Source organism: Ipomoea nil, unplaced genomic scaffold (genome assembly GCF_001879475.1).
Source record: "Ipomoea nil cultivar Tokyo-kokei standard unplaced genomic scaffold, Asagao_1.1 scaffold2975, whole genome shotgun sequence".
In the NCBI taxonomy this organism is placed as follows: domain Eukaryota; kingdom Viridiplantae; phylum Streptophyta; class Magnoliopsida; order Solanales; family Convolvulaceae; genus Ipomoea; species Ipomoea nil.
The window spans coordinates 2,595,008-2,614,324 of NW_017619403.1; the positions used below are offsets into that span (position 1 = coordinate 2,595,008).

A 19,317-nucleotide genomic window follows, 5' to 3' on the forward strand; every position below is an offset into this window, starting at 1 on the left:
GCATTAATCACAGCCAGTCATGTGCGTACACGCACGAACAAAATGGGAGAGTAGAACGTAAAAACAGGCACATTGTTGAAACCGGACTAGCCCTCCTAGCCGAAGGTTCGGTCCCACTCCATTACTGGGACTACGCATTTGAAACTGCCACTCTCCTAATTAACTACTTACCCTCCTCGGCTATACAATTCCAAAGTCCTTATACTATTCTCCACAAAGTGCCACCGCCCTACACCTTCCTTCGAGTCTTCGGGTGTCGTTGCTACCCATATCTACGGCCATATAATCGCCATAAGATTGAGTACCGATCGGCACCCTGTGTGTTCCTAGGTTACCCACCGTCCTTTAGGGGGTATCGATGTGTTGACTTGACAACAGGAAAAACTTATATCTGCCGCCATGTGCGGTTTGATGAGTCTAACTTCCCTTTTGCAGATTTGGAAAGACAGACTCCCACTCCCACTACATCTTCTTCACCGTGGGCAGCCAGTCCAGTCAGCACTATGACAATGGCTACACCCACAGTAGATCACACGCAGTCAATTGAGGTGGCCGCAGATAGTCCAGCACCTATAGCCCAGGAGGCAGCTCCACTTGCTATAGAAGGCCCAGTGGCAAAGCGCCCCCGGCCACGAAAGCCCCGTCCACAAGTACGAGATCATGGGATGCACCTACGGCGTATGACTCGGGGCTCGGGCAAAGAGTTTCATGCATTGAACACCACCACTGATCCAACTTGCTACTCGTAGGCCGTAGGTCACTCGCAGTGGCGTGAAGCTATGGATCAGGAGTTCAATGCATTGCTACACAACAAGACATAGACTTTAGTACCGGCTGAACCCAATATGAATGTAATCGGGTGCAAGTGGGTTTTCAGGACTAAACGGACTGCGGATGGCTCGGTTGAACGGTATAAAGCCCGCTTAGTGGCTAAAGGCTTCAACCAAGTAGCAGGCGAGGATTTTTTTGACACTTACAGCCCTGTCGTCAAACCGACAACAGTTCGGCTCCTCTTTTCCCTCGTTGTGTCCAACCACTGGACAATGCGGCAATTAGATGTCCATAATGCTTTTCTAAATGGACACTTAGCCGAGACTGTATATATGAAACAGCCCCCAGGATATGAAGACCCCACACATCCGGGGCATGTCTGTCATCTGCAGCGCTCTTTATATGGCCTAAAACAAGCGCCTCGGGCGTGGTTTAAAAGGCTACACGATTACTTACTCTCCGCAAGTTTTCTCCCGTCAAAAACAGATGTATCCTTATTTCACTATTCAGCATCTGCTTCCCGGGTCTTTTTACTTGTGTATGTAGACGACATCATCATGATGGGGAACGATGCTGCTCTCATTACTACTCTCCTACATCAGTTGGCAACAGTCTTTAAAATCCGAGACTTGGGTGCACCAGGGTTCTTTCTCGGAATTGAAACAGTCACGCAAGGAACAGGGATGCTGCTATCTCAACGACGGTATAGGAATGATATCCTCACACGTGTTGGGATGGCTGACTGCAAGCCACTCACCACTCCAGCGGCCGTAAATCAGGCTGTGTCTCCGACTGAGGAATCATGTGATAATCCGACGCAATACCGTCGTCTTGTGGGTGCCCTGCAGTACCTGACTATCACCCGGCCAGACTTGGCTTATTCTGTTAATCAGCTGTGCCAGTTCATGCACACACCTACAGTGGATCATTGGGGTCTTTTGAAGCGGGTTCTACGGTATATCAAGGGCACAACTACCTACGGTCTTCAGCTTTCTGCATCCACCTCGTCTGACATTCATGCTTTTTCAGACTCCGACTGGGCCGGTTGTCCGGTGGACAGAAAGAGTACTAGTGGTTATGCAGTGTTTCTTGGTTCGAATCTTATCTCTTGGTTGTCCAGGAAACAGCGCACTGTTGCACGTTCGTTGACCGAGGCCGAGTATAAGGCTCTTGCGGATGTATCTGCTGAAGTAACTTGGGTTGTATCTCTACTTCGTGAGTTGGGTATGCACACCGGCAAGCCTTCTACACTTTGGTGCGACAATCTCGGGGCCACTTATCTCTGCGCAAATCCAGTCTTTCATGCCAGGACGAAACATGTCGAGATCGACTACCATTTCGTCAGGGACAAGGTCGCTTCTGGAGACATGGTCGTTAACTTCGTGTCCACCAAGGATCAACTGGCGGACATCTTCACCAAACCGTTGCCAGGTCCTCGGTTCACTGCTTTGCGGGACAAGCTCAACGTGGTTGTGCATCACCCTTGTGCTTGAGGGGGTGTGTTAGACATAATATTATTAATGTTATATTTCCCTGTACTATCTGAATAAGTCAATAAGTTAGAGTCTTATGGCTAGCCTATTGTATATGGTTAGTTAACGTAGATTACTCTCTTATTGTATTATCTTTGCTACTGTTCAGTTAATGCAGTTGTTGATCTCATCATAGTTATTTATCTTTAGGTTCAATCTTCTAGTTTAGTTTTCAAAATTTATCAACATATACACTTTGTAGTTTTGTTTAATTGCACTAGTACTTTATATAGTGTTGATAATCATACTTTAAAATTTGTATTATTTATAAAAATGTTACTATATTTTTTAAATCTAATTGATTCAAATATGTTAGATATTTTCAGAAGTACAACTCTTATGAGTTCTTATTAGTTCTAAAATCCAAACCCAAAGTGCAATGCACTTCCACATTTTTGCAAAATGCAATAATGTTTTAATACTTGCAAAATGTGCTACCTGAAAAATTTTGAAAAGTGCAAATTTTAGTGTTCAAGTTTATATGATAAAATTGGTGATAATTAAAAAATGTCATTGCAAATTTATTTTTTTTTAAATCTAATCTGATTTGTCCAATTCTTCCAAATATAAAATTGAAATTGGTTCTTAGTTTTCTCCTAAACATTTTTCACTCATTTTAATGCCTTAAACTTTCTTAAACCCTTATCCTATATAGAGAAATTGAAATATGAAATTTCAATCTTAATTTTTGTGGGTAAGAAATTGAAAGATTAATTAACATATATAAAGCATGCATGCATGCATCATCATATCGTTCAGACATTCTTCCATAGGGATGACTAACTTGCATGGAGCCAACCCCCTCCCCCTACCCCACCCCTACCCACCCACCATTGTTGTGCTGTTTGTTTGATGGTAAGTATTAACAGTTTGATTCCGTGAATCGTAGGGAAGAATCCTTATCCATATAACCTCATCATCAAACACCGAACCAATCATATCTATTCTAATCTTCCAATCACAAGCTTAATTGTTAAATTGAAGCCCAACACCAACCACCGGCAAATTAGTCCACACAATGTTACGTGGACCATAACAAAATGTGCATTTTTAATATATTAAATGTACATTATTTTTGTACTGAATGTACATTATTTTTGTACTGAATGTACATTATACAATATAATGTACATTCAGTACAAAACTAATGTGCATTCCCTGAATACAATATACATTATTTTTGTACTGAATATACATTATTTTTGTATTGAATATACATTATTTTACAATATACAAAATATGGTCCACACAACTTGTGTAAATCATGGTCCACACAATAATGATTGCCAACCACCCCCGCACCTCTCTCTCTCTCTCTCTCTCTCTATATATATATATATATATATATATATATATAAACACGTGTATGATTTTCTCTAATAATATATGTATTATACATTTATGTGCAGATTTACTTGCACAAAACCGCTAAGTGCAATTGATGATATGTGATAATGCAATTAAAAACATGTATAATTTTTTTGAAAATAAAAACATGTATAATTTATTATATGCAAAAATGCAACAAAAGAATATGTGCACTGTACTTAGTAGTTTTGTAGGTGTATTTTAGGGTTCGTTTGGAAAGCAGGAAAATGACTTCTGGAAAATGTTTTCTGGAAAATGAGTAATTTTCTGGAAAATATTTTTCTTTTCAGTGTTTGGTTGCGTTCTGGAAAACTGTTTTTGTGTGTTTGGTTCATTTTCTGGAAAATGAGTAAAATTGTATAATTAAACATTTTAATTATTTTATTTAGAATATTACAACATGTATAATAATATAATAATATAATAATATAATAATATAATAATAATTTTAAATATAATAAAAAATAACTACTAATATATCAAAAATATTATGGTGGCGGTAGTGGTGTAGTGATAGTGGTGTTATTTGTTATATAATAATAATAATAATAATAATAATAATAATAATAATAATAATAATAATAATAATAATAATAATATAATAACTGGTGGTGGTATGACGGTGGTAGCAGTGGTGGTGGTTGTGATGGTGTGGTGGCGGTGGTTGCGGTGGTATGGTGGTGGTGACGGCGGCGACGGTGGTTGCGGTGGTATGGTGGTAGTGGTGGTGGTGGCGGCGGTGGTTGCGGTGGTATGGTGGTGGTGGTGGCGGCGGTGGTATGGTCGTGGTGGTGGCGGCGTCGGTGGTGTGATGGTGGTGGTGGTGGCGGTGGTTGCGGTGGTGGTAGCGGCGGCGGTGGTATGGTGGTGGTGGTGGTGGCGGCAACGGTGATTGCAGTGGTATGGTGGTGGTGTCGGCGGTGGTATGGTGGTGGTGGTGGTGGTATGGTGGTGGTGGTGGTGTGGTGGCAGTGGTATGGTGGTGGTAGCGGCGGCGGTGGTGTGATGGTGGTGGTGGTGTGATGGTGGTGGTGGTGGCGGCGGCGGTGGTGTGATGGTGGTGGTGGTGGCGGTGGTATGGTGGTGGTGGCGGCGATAGTTGTGGTAGTGGCGGCGACGGTGGTGGTATTGGTGGTGGTGTGATGGTGGTGGTGTGGTGGCGGTGGTATGGTGGTGGCGACGGCCGTGGTATGGTGGTGGTGGTAGCTGCGACGGTGGTTGAGGTGTTATGGTGGTGGTGGCAGCAGCAGCGGCGATGGTGGTAGTGGTGGTGGTGGCGGCGACGGTGGTTGCGGTGGTATGGTGGTGGTAGTGGCGGCGACGGTGGTGGTAGTGATGGTGGTGTGGTGGCGGTGGTATGGTGGTGGTGGTGGCGGCAACGATGGTTGCGGTGGTATGGTGGAGTTGGTGGTGGTAGTGGTTGCGGTGGTATGGTGTTGGTGGTGGTGGTGTGGTGGCGGTGGTTGCAGTGGTATAGTGGTGGTGGCGACGGCAATAGTGGTGGTGATGGTGGTAGTGAGGTGGTGGTGGTATGGTGTTGATGATGTTGGTGGTGGTGTGATGTTGGTGTAAAAGTTGAAAAATGACTTCCCCCCAAAAAAAGGGGAAGTCATTTTTCTCCAAAACAAGCTTATTTTCCAAAGTCAACGGAAAATGATTTCTGTTGACTTGATTTTCCAAGCACATCTAAACAATGGAAACTTGGAAAATGATTTCCAGAACTCATTTTCCAGGTTTCCAAACACACTCTTAGAGTTTACGTGCCTTTTGAGTTGCACTTTTATGAATCAAATGTATTTTGTAATTTTACATGATATTTTATTTACATATTTATAGGTGGTTCTGCTCATCTTGAACTCGATCGTAATATTATAATTATATATAATTATATATATAATTATATATATATATATATATATATATATATATATATACACGCGCGTGCATGTGTGTGTCTATGTGTGTGTTTAGGATCAGATGCACACAACACTTTCGATGCAAAATACGGTGAGATAGGATTTGCACTATGATTAATGACTCTTAAAATTAATTGTATACGAAATGTGCACTTGAAAGCTCAAAATCATGCACTTGAAGGTAAAAAAAAAAAAAAGTGCACTTGAAGGCAAATAGATGTGCAATTGATGCAATTTAATTATGGTCCAAAAAAGGAGGTTATTTAACTTAAGTGTTATTAAACCAATTACCCATACAAATCGTTTGTAAATCTCACAAATTTCATTAGAAATTTAGTTATATGTAATTGAAAAGAATACACAAAATATAACAAATATTCCTTACCAAAAAAAAAAAAAAAAAGATATAACAAATATTGTCTAGAATTGTGCACTTGAAGGCAAAGAAACATGCACTTGAATGCATAAAAATGTGCACTTGAAAGCAAAATATCTGCACTGAAGGGAAAAAAGGATTCACTTGAATGCTTAGTATTTTTTTATTTTATTTTTACACAATAGTAAGACATAAATACACTTGTAGGTATTAAATTGAGCACTCAATGACATAAAAAGGATCACTAGAAGGCAAGGGAGATTTTTTTAATTTCTTTTTTTTTTTAAAGGACACTAAAAGGAAAATTTTGAAGGAAATTAATTGTGCACTCAAAGAAAAACATGCACTTGAAGGCTACAAAACGTGCACTTGAAGGCTAAAAACATGCACTAGAAGGAAAAAAATGGTTCAATGGAATGCTAAGTATTATTTTATTTTTTAACACAATAGTAAGACACATATGCACTTGTAGGCATGAAATTGAGCACTTGAAAGCATATGGAGGATCAATAGAAACAAAAAAATACTAAAAGGGAAAAAGAGAAGAAAATTAATTGTGCACTATTAGAAATGAAAACATGCACTTGAGACTACAAAACGTACCGTTGAAGGCCAAATGTTTGCACTTAAAGTCACCAAGATGTGCACTCAAATGAAAAACTAAGTACTGAAACAAAATAGATGCACTCGAATAAGAGAAATATGCTCTTGAAGAAGGAAAAATGTGCACTCGAATACAAAAGATAATCTTACCTACTTACTCAAAATTACAAATATGCTACCCACGTGTTTTTTAATTAATATTGAATCTTGGCTGTTGATTTTGGAATGCATCTATTGTGCGATATATATATATATATATATATATATATATATATATAGAGAGAGAGAGAGAGAGAGAGAGAGGAACGTGTGGATGCATCATCAAACAATTCTAAATGCACCAACACTACCTTATTCTCATTACATTACATTACTCTCCCATGTCACCACAAGAGTTTCTAAATGCACTTTCAGTTATCTTCGAATGTATTAATTAGGATCAAACGCTTATCACTTACGCCAAAAGCTATATATAGCTAGTAGCGAGGGCACAACTTTATTTCCTTATACCGCTACACATTTTTGAGACACTAGGTCTTGGACACATTTTCGAGACACTAGGCGTTGGACTTGGCCCTTTAAACCATTTACCGGTCTTCGCCCAACAATTTCCCAAGTGCTAGACTAGCTTTTACCAGCCTCCATCCAACAGAATGTACTGTAAAGCATTCTAAAATGCACAATTATAATTACAAAAATGTAACTGCATTTTTTCCCTTTTCATTAATTTTCAACCTTTTATATGCAACGTCAAGTATATCTAAATACACCATCAAACATTTCCAAATGCATTGTGAAAATTAGAAACTGTCAGCGATTTTTTCACCTTTTAGTTTTCAACATTTGATATACACTGTCAAACATTTTCAAATACACTGCACGATCGTACCTCTATATATATATATATAGACACACATACATACTGCACGTGAAATCCCAATAATTTCTCATGCAATTGTGGGGTCCCCTTCAGCCAGCCCCTCCTTTTGTTCTCATGCCTACTTCCAACTCCCAAGAATCTCTCCTCTCCCTTCTCCTTATTCATCCTCTTTTCTCTCTTCATTATTTTCAAGATTAATAGTCCCCCAAAACACATTATTCTTTGAGTTATTAATATTACCATCTTTCTCTCAATAGTTTTGCATAATAAGTATATGCACTACAAGCTTGCTAAGCTCTGTTGAAAATGTCATTGTGGTCATCATTTCTTGGTTTTCTCCTTCTGCTGCTTGTGCTTACTACTTCTGGTGATTCTGTTGACAGTTATGGAGAGAAACAGGTAGTTTTTCCGTTGAAAAAACTCCAACCCAGAACATGGAGGAAAGGGTACAACCTTAACCCAAGTTGTTCATCCCAGAAATCAAGTGAGTTTTAGCCTTTAGGGAAGAAGAAAATTAAAACCCAAAAAAAAAATGTTTTTTTTTTGTTACTAGCTAGTGGGCATTTGCTTTTTCTTGGGATCTGCTTTGTTATAGCTAGCTAGTCAATAACCTTTATGCTTTGTCTTTGTCTGGCTTTAAGATATGGAGCATTAAGGATAGACAATGTTAATCTAATCATCTTTCCTGTGATTAAAGTTGTACTCTTAATTAAAAGATGATGTCTTCCATTGCATGCTTAATTTTACTTGATGTCTTTCATAAAAGTCATTTAATTTAATACCCAGTTTTCTCATTCTTTCTTTCTTTCAATGCAAACCAAAATTACTTCTTGATTTTGTGTTAGGGAAAGAAAATGGGGCAACCATTTTGGAGATGAAGCACAAGGGCTTGTGTTCTGGGGCAGTAAAGAACTGGGAAGAATGGCAGAAGAAAAGCCTGGCAGATGATGAAATTCGGGTACGATCGATACAATCCCACATCAAGAATGCTATTTCCAGAAAGAAAATTGAGGGTTCAGAACAAGCCCAGACACCAATCACTTCTGGTTTCAAACTACAGACTCTAAACTACATTGTGACCATAAGCATAGGCAGGAGAAACATGACAGTAATTGTTGATACAGGGAGTGACCTAACATGGGTCCAATGCCAGCCTTGCAGATCATGTTATAGTCAACCACAGCCTCTCTTTAACCCCTCAATGTCCCCTTCTTATCTCTCGGTCCCGTGCAATGCCTCGGCCTGTCAGTCTTTGCAGTTTGCGACGGGGAATTTAGGGCTCTGTGGGGGGAACGCGAGTAGTGTGTGTAGCTATTCTGTGAGCTATGGCGATGGGTCCTACACGAACGGGGAACTGGGCAGGGACCGTCTGGCTCTTGGCACGACTTCTGTTGAGGGTTTTGTGTTTGGGTGTGGGAGGAACAATAAAGGGCTGTTTGGATCAGCCTCCGGGCTGATGGGGCTTGGGAGGAGTGATGTGTCTCTCATTTCTCAAACCAAAGATGTTTTTGGAGGGGTTTTCTCCTACTGCTTACCTTCATCTCAAGCCGATGATTCCGGCTCTCTCGTGTTTGGTGAAAATCCATTGGCTTTAAAGAACTCGACCCCCATATCTTACGCTGCCATGCTTCAGAACCCGCAGCTCTACACCTTCTACACCCTCAACCTCACCGGCACCAGCGTGGGGGGAGTACAGGTTCAAACCTCGGGTTCTGGCGGCAGCAACGGCGGCATAATTCTCGACTCCGGGACGGTCATCACGAGGCTTCCCCCGTCCACCTACAAAGCCGTGAAGGCCGAGTTCTTGAAACAGTTCTCGGGCTACCCTCTCGCACCGGGCTTCTCAATCCTCGACACTTGCTTTGATCTCTCCACCTACGATGAAGTGAACATCCCCACCGTCAAACTGCACTTCGACGGTGGCGGGGCCGAGCTGAGCGTGGACGCCACCGGGATTTTCTACTTCGCCAGGAGAGACGCTTCTCAGGTCTGTTTGGCCCTGGCAAGCCTCGCCTATGAAGCCGAGATCGGGATTATAGGAAACTATCAGCAGAGGAACACCAGGGTCATCTACGACACGAAAAATTCACAAGTCGGGTTTGCAAAAGAGACCTGCAGCTTCATGTAGACCAAACTGTAATGGCTTATAACTTCCCAAACAAGCCTTAAGAAGATTCTTGGTATAGAAATATATCTGCAGTTTTACCTGCTAAAAACTGCAGAATAGATAATGTATGCAAGTTATAATGGCTAAGAATGTTACCACAAAACAATCAAAAGCGTAATATTCATGTAAAATTGTATGACTCAACTTGGAGGTTTAAAAAAAAAAGTTTCCTTTTCAGTTTTCACTATGACAGTTCATAAACCAGAAAGAACAAATCCAGATATTCCAATTCGAGAAAATGCAATATATAAATGCAAATGGGTAATAAACAAACTGTGTTTAGAGACATCAAAAGTCAGGGATGCTACAAACGGACAAGGTAAAAGACGGTGAATACTGTTGTACTAGATCAGAAAATATATGATATGCATAGTTTACTCGTAAAAACTGTCATTCCTGCAGGAAACCCAGAATCTGTAATGTAATGGCGTATTCTCTGCAGGCATAAAAAAACGATACATGGGTCCACATGGAATGTGTTGGGGACCGAGCTCCCGAATCTTTGAGCCAAAATGGTAAATAAAAGTGGTTAAAGGCTCCAGCTAAAAATGATTCTGTTTGCCCCTCCATATTGCAGCAAAACGTGCCCAGATTTAGTTATATCGGAGAGAATGGAATTTGTACAAATGTGTATAAACTGTAGAAAGCCAGCTTTATCAGAACCTGAATCAGCGGGCACCAATTTCTTACCGAAGAGTTAGTAGAGATCTATCTCCGGAGCATAATCTTATGCTTCTCCAGACACTTATAAAACCTGGAAATCTTTTTTCTTCTTGCGGGTGATAGTAACATGCCTTCTTTTTTGCTCATTCCTTGGCTAAAGTCTGGTCTACTGGGTTGATAAGCGCGGCCATTTCCATATTATCGGTTTTCGCTGAATCTTCGCCCTTCTTAGTTGGCAACATTTCGGTTGGGAGAATGGAAGCGTTCGGGTCACTGCTGGGCACCAAAAACAAAAGCCCTATCGGCAAGACTCTCAATAAACTCCTAATCACAATGACTGTCCCGAGGTTGTCGAATTGTGTGCGTGTAACGTTAAAGACGTGAAGTAAAAAGCCTCCAGCCCAAGACGCTGAGAGCATGCCAACGTGATCGATTGACATCAGCAGAGCGAAAAAGGTTCCTTCGATGCCCGAAGGGCAAAGCTTTGAGCTAAGTACAAGAAGAGGCATCCATTTGAGACGCGCGATCATATGAGTGATGGCTGCATCGCTCACAGCAACAACGTAATCGGGGATGCCAAATTTCAAATTTATCCGTGATACCAATATTAAATCCAGTAATCCCGAAGCACCGAACAGCAATTGAGACCAGAACAGAACACGACGAAACGGGTGGTGCCTAAAAGCATTGTGATAGAGAAGAACCCCGAGAAGCGAGCCCACTGCACCAACAGAGGATATGGACCCCACAACTTCCTGCATAAAGAATACTCACTAATGAGTTTACGAGCAGTAACCAACTTAGTAATCCTATAGATCATTAGTCAACTTCAGAATCTTCTACACGAATAAATAAAATGAAATCAGCAATCTAAGAAACTTTCAGTTAGCAGATTGAATTCGAATCCAACGAATTCAGAATATTATTTGTTGGATCTCAGAGCGGCATTATGCTTACTTCCCCCAGGGGATGACTGATCCCGTGACTCCTGTAAGTCAAGCACGCTTAACCACAGAGTTCTTTGGCTATCTGGTTGCCATATCCTACTTAAAACCAATTGATGATAAGTAGGTGAACATTAACCATTTAACCACATCCCTCTATGTTAAGCCACAGTGTCACGTCTCGAATCAAGCAGGGGCTGAACTCGGCCAACGCCTAACATTATTCTTGACAAAATTGAGTACCTGAGAGAAGGACGGGCCATCCTTTGCATCAGTGTACCAATAAAACATTCCCTCGTGAATGTGCAGACTCACTGCAAGAGAAATGTACATGTACAAGCACGGTCTCCAAATAGTCTTGCATTTCAGTGCCATCACCATAGCCTTACCAGCATCACCAAACTTTTGGCTAACCTGATTTTCATTAACAATTCGAGAGCTTATTATTAAAGAGTACAGGCAAGAGTCTCTTGTACATCCTAATACGTTAGGAACAGAAAACTCACTCGTCTGTAGGTCCCAGAAGGCGTAAACTTTTCTCGTATCATGATTCCTACCAAAACAACTAGAGAAGGCGGCATACTCAGAATTCCAAACACTCCCTGCCAGAATTGAGCAAAGAAAGGATCACGATTTGATTAAAAATATCGCCCTGTTTGGTAAAATAGTTAGCCTATAGGCCAATTTTGGCTTATTTGATCACTATTAGTTGTTTGACTTGATTTAAAAATCAATATAAGTGTTTGGTTAATTAGCTTTTTGTACTCCAAAACGCTAAAATTCAAAACGCTACTCAAAGCAACTTTTTCAATTAGCTTATTGAGAAAAGAAATTATACCAACAGCTATCAGCTAACAGCTAATTTACCAAACACCTTTCTACAATAAGCTAATGTTATCAACTAGTTATACCCTCTAATTAACCCAATCAGCTAACAACTAACAGCCATTTGCCAAACATGGCCATATAATCTAGGTTGGGCTATTTATCAATTATATCCAGCAAGAAATAGTCTTATGTAGTGATGTTCAACAAAAAAGTAGACAACTCAGAAATAAGTAGAGCAAAATAATTTAGTACATTACCTTTGATCCGATTAGATGAACTAAAAAGCCACTGATCATATACCCAATTAGTTGTCCAACCGAAGAGCTCCCTCCGCATAAGCTTTGCATGTCACCAGCCAGAGACGGATGGCTTATGCTGTTCTCGGTTACACAGGCATCGATAATCACATCCGCTATTGCAACCCCAGCACTGCCAGCCATTAAGCATAACAAAGCAAGTTCGATCCGTAATTGGTTCATCGATAGGGTAAGCATGGCAATGACACCGAGGGAACCTAAGGAGCAAAAAGAATTGGAATTCACACAACAAAAGCATAAAAGATTAAGATTAAACAATCATTCCTCTTTACATAAACATCTTTGGCTTTCTTAGTTTCTTTGGTAAAACATGTGAATTACAACAGGCTATTCTCATTTTGATTTCTGATAGAAGCACACAATATCATTTTGAATTCCAATAAAGGGTATTGCAACATTTCCAGAAAGAGATTAACCCAGAAAACATAACACAATTAACTCCTAAAGAACAAATTGGAAGGAAAAAAAAGAAACTCAATACCAGCAAGAATGAAGTAAGGCCTTCTTCTATATCCAGCAATGGGAAGAACATCAGTAAGCAAACCCCAGAGAGGCTTAACAATCCAAGGGAGAGATATAATTCCAGTAAAAATCTGAGCTTCAGAGGGCTGTAGCTTTTGCTCATCCTTCATATAGTACTGAATACTAATCCGACTCAAACCCAAACTCAACCCTTGATTGATTCCATAAACAATCACCACTGACAAAACAAAGCTCCAATGCAGAACATCACTGAGCTTCCTAAACCAATCAAACGGCCTCCACCTCCACCTCCAAGTCCAATCATTTGACTTCCTCTCCTTCTGGGATTGACCCTCAAGGAGAAAGGCCTCGTCTTGGCCCATTATTCCGCCGATTCTGTTCAAGAATTGATGGAATATTAAAGACCGAATTGGGGAGTAATTGAGGAAACTAAACAGAACCCATCGAGATTGATCTGTTATGGAGATTAGAAAATAGAAACGAGGAAAGTGAGGGACCCGGAAAACAAGGTAGTTGGCTGCTTTGACTAACGTTAATGACTTCTCTTCATCGTTGCAGCATTGCCTTAGTTGGTAGGCCGGTCGTGGTAGATTGGTACCCGGGTGCCGGCCTGGTAGGTAGGCAGGCAGGCAGGCATGGATTTGGGCTAAAGCCTTATTAAAAATTAATACTGAAATAAATAAATATACTTTGTATTTCCGTAAATAAAACAAGAAAAAATGTCATTTTTTATCCTATAATTATTAGAGTATTTCTAAATTTGGTTCACGAGTTTAAAAATTGTCAATTTCAATCTACAAATATTTAATTTTGGTCAATTTCAATTAATCTGGTCAAATTGTCGGTGAAAATAGTTAGAAATTTTTAATGGATTTATTATTGTTGAAATGATAAGAGCAAATTTGTCTTTTTAAAAATTAGACTGATCAGATCTAATAGGGTATATACTAGTATGATCAAGCATATATGTAAGAGAACAATTGTATTCGATCACCCCCGACCACTATTAACCTTACCTTTCGACCTGACTTCGAGATCCCGATGCACACCCAATTAATTTCCTTACATATTTATATCGTACCTACCACTTTGGATCAGACTCGATTGAGAAGCCTTTTAGCCTAACTGGTCGCCGAGTCTCTTTCTCTGTAACTACCTTAGAGGTATTCCCCAAGTGAAACGCTCAATCATATCACGTCTCATCACTTTTTTAGTCCTTGTTAAATACTTGGCACAATAATTATGACCGCCCAACCAACATCCAACACGTGTAAGGCATGCTGATAACCTAGCATATTCGCCTCACCTCGCATATAAAAAGTACATTAATTACTAGTTGAGGAGACTTTTGACCCATCTCCACTTTAATTAGTTGAGCGGTAGAATAGTTCAAAACACTTAGGCTAGAGTCTATCGACAATTTCGCCGAGTTGGCAAGACAATTTACTCGTGGATTTGCGACCTCCAACTTGGCTAAGAGGTACTACAACCATTTAAATGGAGTCCAATAGAGGGATGAAGACTGCCATTAATGTGTTCCACTCTTCATTAAGGGCGAGAGACCTCTATTAGAATATGATACAAAAGAATGACATACGCTTTGGAAGGCAATCAAGAAATTGATTCAGGTCGGAGAGCTCTCCCAATTCGTCAAGAAAGGTAAGGAGAAAAAGTCTTTGGAAGAAAATATTCAAGAAGGGATACAGAGTCTAAGGCAAAAGAACTCGGCCCCAACAATGATCGATCAACTCCTTCAACCGGCAAACAAGTGATACATGTAATAATCTTCGATGGTCCCGAAGGAGGCAATACCCCGAATCAGCATTTACATTGGTCTCGAGAACTCCATGTATCACTTTAAAGATGATGACCTCCCATGGACTATAAACTTATAAACCTAATTTAAAAAGAAAACATAAGTAAAATTTGTTGATATATAATTTTTAATATTTTTTAGTTTTTGGATTATAGATCGAGCCAAACTTAAATTTATATTTTTTGGACCTGACCAAGCCCGGTCTGAAATCTAATCAAATGGGGCTAACTCGATACAAAAATATGCAGGTCAATGTAGGCCGACTCAAGCCCGTCTATTTGAAACCTCCTCAAAAGTTACAATTATTATACCATGAACCCTTAATTATGGGCTTTTATCTAAAAATTATGTGTTTATAATTAACATATTATGTGCATTCAGTTAATAGATTATGTGTTTGTAAATAAATTGAAGACACTTGTTTTCAAAAAAAAAAAAAATTGAAGACACATATTATGTTGATTATAGACACATAATTAGTTCTATTTGGTAACATAGTTAACTTATTAACCGATTTTGACTTATTTAACCACTATTAATTAGCTATTTGACTTTGTTAAAAATCAATATAAGTGTTTGATTAATTAGCTTTTTGTAATAGCTTATTGCTCCAAAATTCAAAAAGTTACTCAAAGCAGTTTTTTTTATCAACTTTTTGAGAAAGTCATTTTGCAAATAATCAACTACAACTAATTTACCAAAACACTTTTCTACAACCAACTAAATGCTATCAATTAGTCAAACTCAGTAACCTAATCAGCTAACAAGTAACAACTATTTATCAAACACCCCTAATAGGCTAATATATTAAAAGCTTATTTACGACCACATAATTTATTAACAGCACGTTTGGTTCACGGAATGAATTTTGAGATAATAGAAATACTATTCCATAAGGAATGGAATAGGCAAGGAATAGAATAGGAATTGTATTCTATTGTTTGGTCCGCGGAAGGAATAGACTTTAGGAATTATATTACAGTGTTTGGTTGATTTAAGGAATAGAAATGAAATATGTTTTAAAAGACATAAATACCCTTATAAAAATATGTGATGGTGGCGGTAGTGGTGGCGGTGGTGGTGATGATGGTGGTGGCGGTGGTGGTGGTGGTGCTGGAGTGGTAGGTGGTGGTGGCGGTGGCAGTGGTGGGGGCGACGGTGGTGGTGGTGACGGTGACGGTTGTGACAGTGGTGGTGGGGACGGCGACGGTTGTAGCGGTGGTGGCGGCGGTGGTGCTGCTGGGTGGTGGTTTTGGTGGCAGTGGCGGTGGCGGCGACGGTGGCGATGGTGATGGAGATGGCGGTGATGGTGGTGGTGGCGGTGGTGGTAGTGGTGGCGGTGGCAGTGGTGGAGGCGGCGACGACGGTTGTGGCGATGGTGGTGGTGGTGGTGGCGGCAGCGACAGTGATGGTGGTGGCGGCAGCGGCAGTGATGGTGGTGGCGGCGGCGGCAATGGTGGTGGTGGCCGTGACAGTGGTAAAATAGGATAAATTTATATATAGGATAAAAAAAATTAGGTTAAAGAAAGGGATAAAAAAGGAAATAGATTCTAAAATCTATTCCTGAGCGTTCAGTAATAGGCTAATACCAGGGGGCCCTAGTAATAGCTATTACCTTTAGGCTAATACCAGGGGGCCCTAGTAATAGCTATTACCTTATTTGAGGTAATAGGCTATTACCAAGGAATATTATTCCTGGTAATAGAAATGGTTACCAAACAACGGAATAGGCCTATTACTGGGAATGTCATACCATTCTCAGCCTATTCCGTGAACCAAACGGGCCATAAGTGAATGCACATAATACGTTAAGCTTAACTCTGGTCTATCGTATAATTTGACCGAAAGTCAACCATATTCACATATAAATAAAACAATGCCACGTCAACATGGTCAAGAAAATTTTGCTTCAATAGCACCGAAATACAGATGCGTCAGAAACAGTGTCCATGGCTCCATGCACTAACATGTACAAGTACAACCAAAACTACCAAACTTAACAAGCCTCAGATAACCCAAAATGATTTGGGAGTACTACATCGAGCTGTAACTCTGTAAGCCTTTCAAAGAATTTTAAAAAAGAAAAAACAAAACAAAAAAAATGGGGGGAGAGAAAACGGTAAGTGAATCCACAAGATTAGACAGCCATCACCATGCTAGAACTTCAAAACTTCAATTTCCCGAATTTCCCTTTTGTCAGAGAAGCTCCGCGTTTCAAAAGACAAGTTGCTTTCTCAGTGCCCGTCAACCCGGAGCAGGAGCTGTCTCCAAGAGTGATGGCGAAGTAGAGATAGATGATGCAAAGAATAGCTAGCAAGCCCATAGAAGTTAGAAGGAACCGGTGGCGTTGAAGCATTGCCAAGCAGCTCCCTGATTCATCGCCTCGGGAATATAATTTTTTATACGACGGTGAGACTGGAAACACAGTCGTCTGTGACCTCCTGTGAGGTGAGGATAGTTTGTCGTCAAGAGACATAGGTTCTGCTGGAATTTGCACTATCAGCCCCGATTCCTACACCATCGTCAATTCAACTTATTAGTAAGTAGAAGAGCCAAAAAGAAATTTGAACAATACGCTTACATTCTTGCACGCGCACTCACAAACATACACAAAGCATGATAGAGAGCCCCAAGAACAAGCTGAAAAGTGTATCTCTACATTTTATACATATGCATCCTACTGCTAGCATTCATCCCAAGGTGCCCCAGCTTAGCAGCAAGATTATATAAGTTTGAAGGAGCAAATAACTACAACATCAACAGTCATGCCATGAAGATAACAGATTGAAATGTTTTTTTTTTGGGTGGACCCCTCGTTTCCACCGACGGACACCGTAACTAATCCCCTCATTGAATTGTAAGCACCTCTAATGGGTGAGACAACTGGCCTGGATATTTAAGGTTGCTTCATACCCAAAGCCAAGGATCGAACCCTCGCCGTTTGGTTAAGGATGGATGAGTCCCTTACTCCCTTCCACTCAACCACACCCCCCAGGTTAAACAAATTGAAATGTTGAATCACAAAACCAGCAGAGAAAACATAGAGAATGAAAAACTGAAGAATTAAAATAAACGCAGCAATATAGTTAACAAAAATAATACAAAGGTGTCCAGACAGGGTACACATGAAGATTGCAAGGTGCCCAATTTCAATTAGCTAGCTAGATCACCATAGAACTCTAGAGTCCGAAGAGATAGTCTAAGAAAATTGATGTGCTAAGTAACAACACCAGACTATATTGACACCAAAAGTTCTTCTCAAGTTAAATGAAAAATATTCACCATTATATGACCACTTAGAGACCTCGCCCAATCATCCCAATTTGCAGCCTTGTGTTTGAACCTATTTATAAATTCATTAATAGCTCCGAGCAGCAAACGACATAAGGTCTGTCACCCCTCACAATCAGGCATTGTTGTTGTATACATATACTACAGCATTGAGGATATAATAATCACACAAAATACATTTTATCATACGTTAAAGTTCCTTTCTAGTTTAATCTTTGTACTTGGGTCAGACCAGAAACCTCATGATACCAACCTTCCTTTCACCGTTTCATTCATTCAATCAAAAAAGCAGGCACCGTTTCATTCATTCAATCAGGCTTTTATTTATTTATGTATTATTATCGTGGTTTTTGTATACGTACAAAGTGTACTACACTGAGTATATCATAATCATATATAAGGTTACCAACAAAAAAGCAGGCATGAGGCGTGCTCCGACTCACAAAATCTAGCATGTTCTATACGCCGCCGCCTAGATTACCACCGTAAAAGTTCCGGAAACTCTCATTTAATTTCTCCATAATCCAATTCATGATACGCTTAATTATAAAAGTAATCAAAACGGAAGAAAGCGAATCAAAATCTCACAGAAGAAAAGAGTCACAGCAGATCCGGAAAATGACAACGCATGCATACACATCCACGCAGAAATGAAAAGTGAGAGAGAGAGAGCAAAAACGGACTTACAATTTGAGGAAAATGGAGACGAAATTCGGAGCGTGAAATCGATGAAAATGGAATGAGAATGACGTATGAACGGGAACGGCGGCTTTCCGGAAGTGCGTCACGGCTGGTTTGGAGAGCGTAGAGCGATGAGGTGAGTGCATATTTTGGGTTTGTGACTCGCCGGATATTTCTATACACCGTTGAAAGATTTGACGAGTGTGAGTCCTCGGAGTCGTTGAAGGGTCCAATCGTAATTCGGCCTATCCATGGGCTGATTTCTGTGGCGCTCCATCATATCTCACTTTAAAAATCACAGTCACGCTCTCACGGACTATATAACAAATTTAGAAATACAACGATGAACGATATCCACTTTTTTATTATTATTATTATTATTATTATTATTATTATTATATTATTATTATTATTATTATTATTATTATTATTATTATTATTATATGAAAAAAAAAAAAAAGAGGTCAAATACACTTTCAAATTATTCGTGATTTATTAAAATTTGTAATTAAGTATCTCAACTTGTGAAATCAGTACAATTTAACTCATTAGCAAGTAATCTTCCAATATAAATCGAGGTTTCTATTGTGGAACACAATAATTAATCCTTTCGCTGAATCTCTATTGAGTGAAACGGTTGGCTTCGAGATTTAAGATTACTCCATAACCAAAGTCAATGAT

The 19,317-nt window shown here is 39.9% G+C and overlaps 2 protein-coding genes and 1 long non-coding RNA gene across 3 annotated transcripts; 1 reads left to right on the forward strand and 2 right to left on the reverse strand.

The window, feature by feature from the left end:
• Window positions 1–7,565: 7,565 nt before the first annotated feature.
• Window positions 7,566–9,764, forward strand: LOC109163155 (aspartyl protease family protein At5g10770). Its single transcript, XM_019311898.1, has 2 exons — window positions 7,566–7,930; window positions 8,292–9,764. Exons 1-2 carry the CDS (start codon window positions 7,753–7,755, stop codon window positions 9,572–9,574), a joined length of 1,461 nt encoding a protein of 486 aa, XP_019167443.1. The 5' UTR covers window positions 7,566–7,752; the 3' UTR covers window positions 9,575–9,764.
• Window positions 9,765–9,846: 82 nt separating this feature from the next.
• LOC109163154 (probable folate-biopterin transporter 3) lies at window positions 9,847–13,497 on the reverse strand. Its single transcript, XM_019311897.1, has 5 exons — window positions 12,847–13,497; window positions 12,306–12,562; window positions 11,727–11,822; window positions 11,464–11,634; window positions 9,847–11,031 (listed from the first exon to the last, which is right to left on the reverse strand). Exons 1-5 carry the CDS (start codon window positions 13,208–13,210, stop codon window positions 10,420–10,422), a joined length of 1,500 nt encoding a protein of 499 aa, XP_019167442.1. The 5' UTR covers window positions 13,211–13,497; the 3' UTR covers window positions 9,847–10,419.
• Window positions 13,498–16,548: 3,051 nt separating this feature from the next.
• Window positions 16,549–18,771, reverse strand: LOC109163003. Its single transcript, XR_002051190.1, has 2 exons — window positions 18,643–18,771; window positions 16,549–17,176 (listed from the first exon to the last, which is right to left on the reverse strand). It is a non-coding gene; the product is annotated as an uncharacterized LOC109163003 (long non-coding RNA).
• Between the last annotated feature and the right edge of the window lie 546 nt (window positions 18,772–19,317).

Excerpts from the sequence above, each read along its gene's own strand:
- LOC109163155 (XM_019311898.1), top strand. The coding sequence starts at position 7,753 with ATGTCATTGTGGTCATCATTTCTTGGTTTTCTCCTTCTGCTGCTTGTG. Across the intron at positions 7,931-8,291 it reads TTGTTCATCCCAGAAATCAA|GGAAAGAAAATGGGGCAACC; the intron begins GTGAGTTTTAGC and ends ATTTTGTGTTAG.
- LOC109163154 (XM_019311897.1), bottom strand. The coding sequence starts at position 13,210 with ATGGGCCAAGACGAGGCCTTTCTCCTTGAGGGTCAATCCCAGAAGGAG. Across the intron at positions 11,635-11,726 it reads CTTCTGGGACCTACAGACGA|GTTAGCCAAAAGTTTGGTGA; the intron begins GTGAGTTTTCTG and ends AATGAAAATCAG. Across the intron at positions 11,032-11,463 it reads ATGGCCCGTCCTTCTCTCAG|GAAGTTGTGGGGTCCATATC; the intron begins GTACTCAATTTT and ends TTCTTTATGCAG.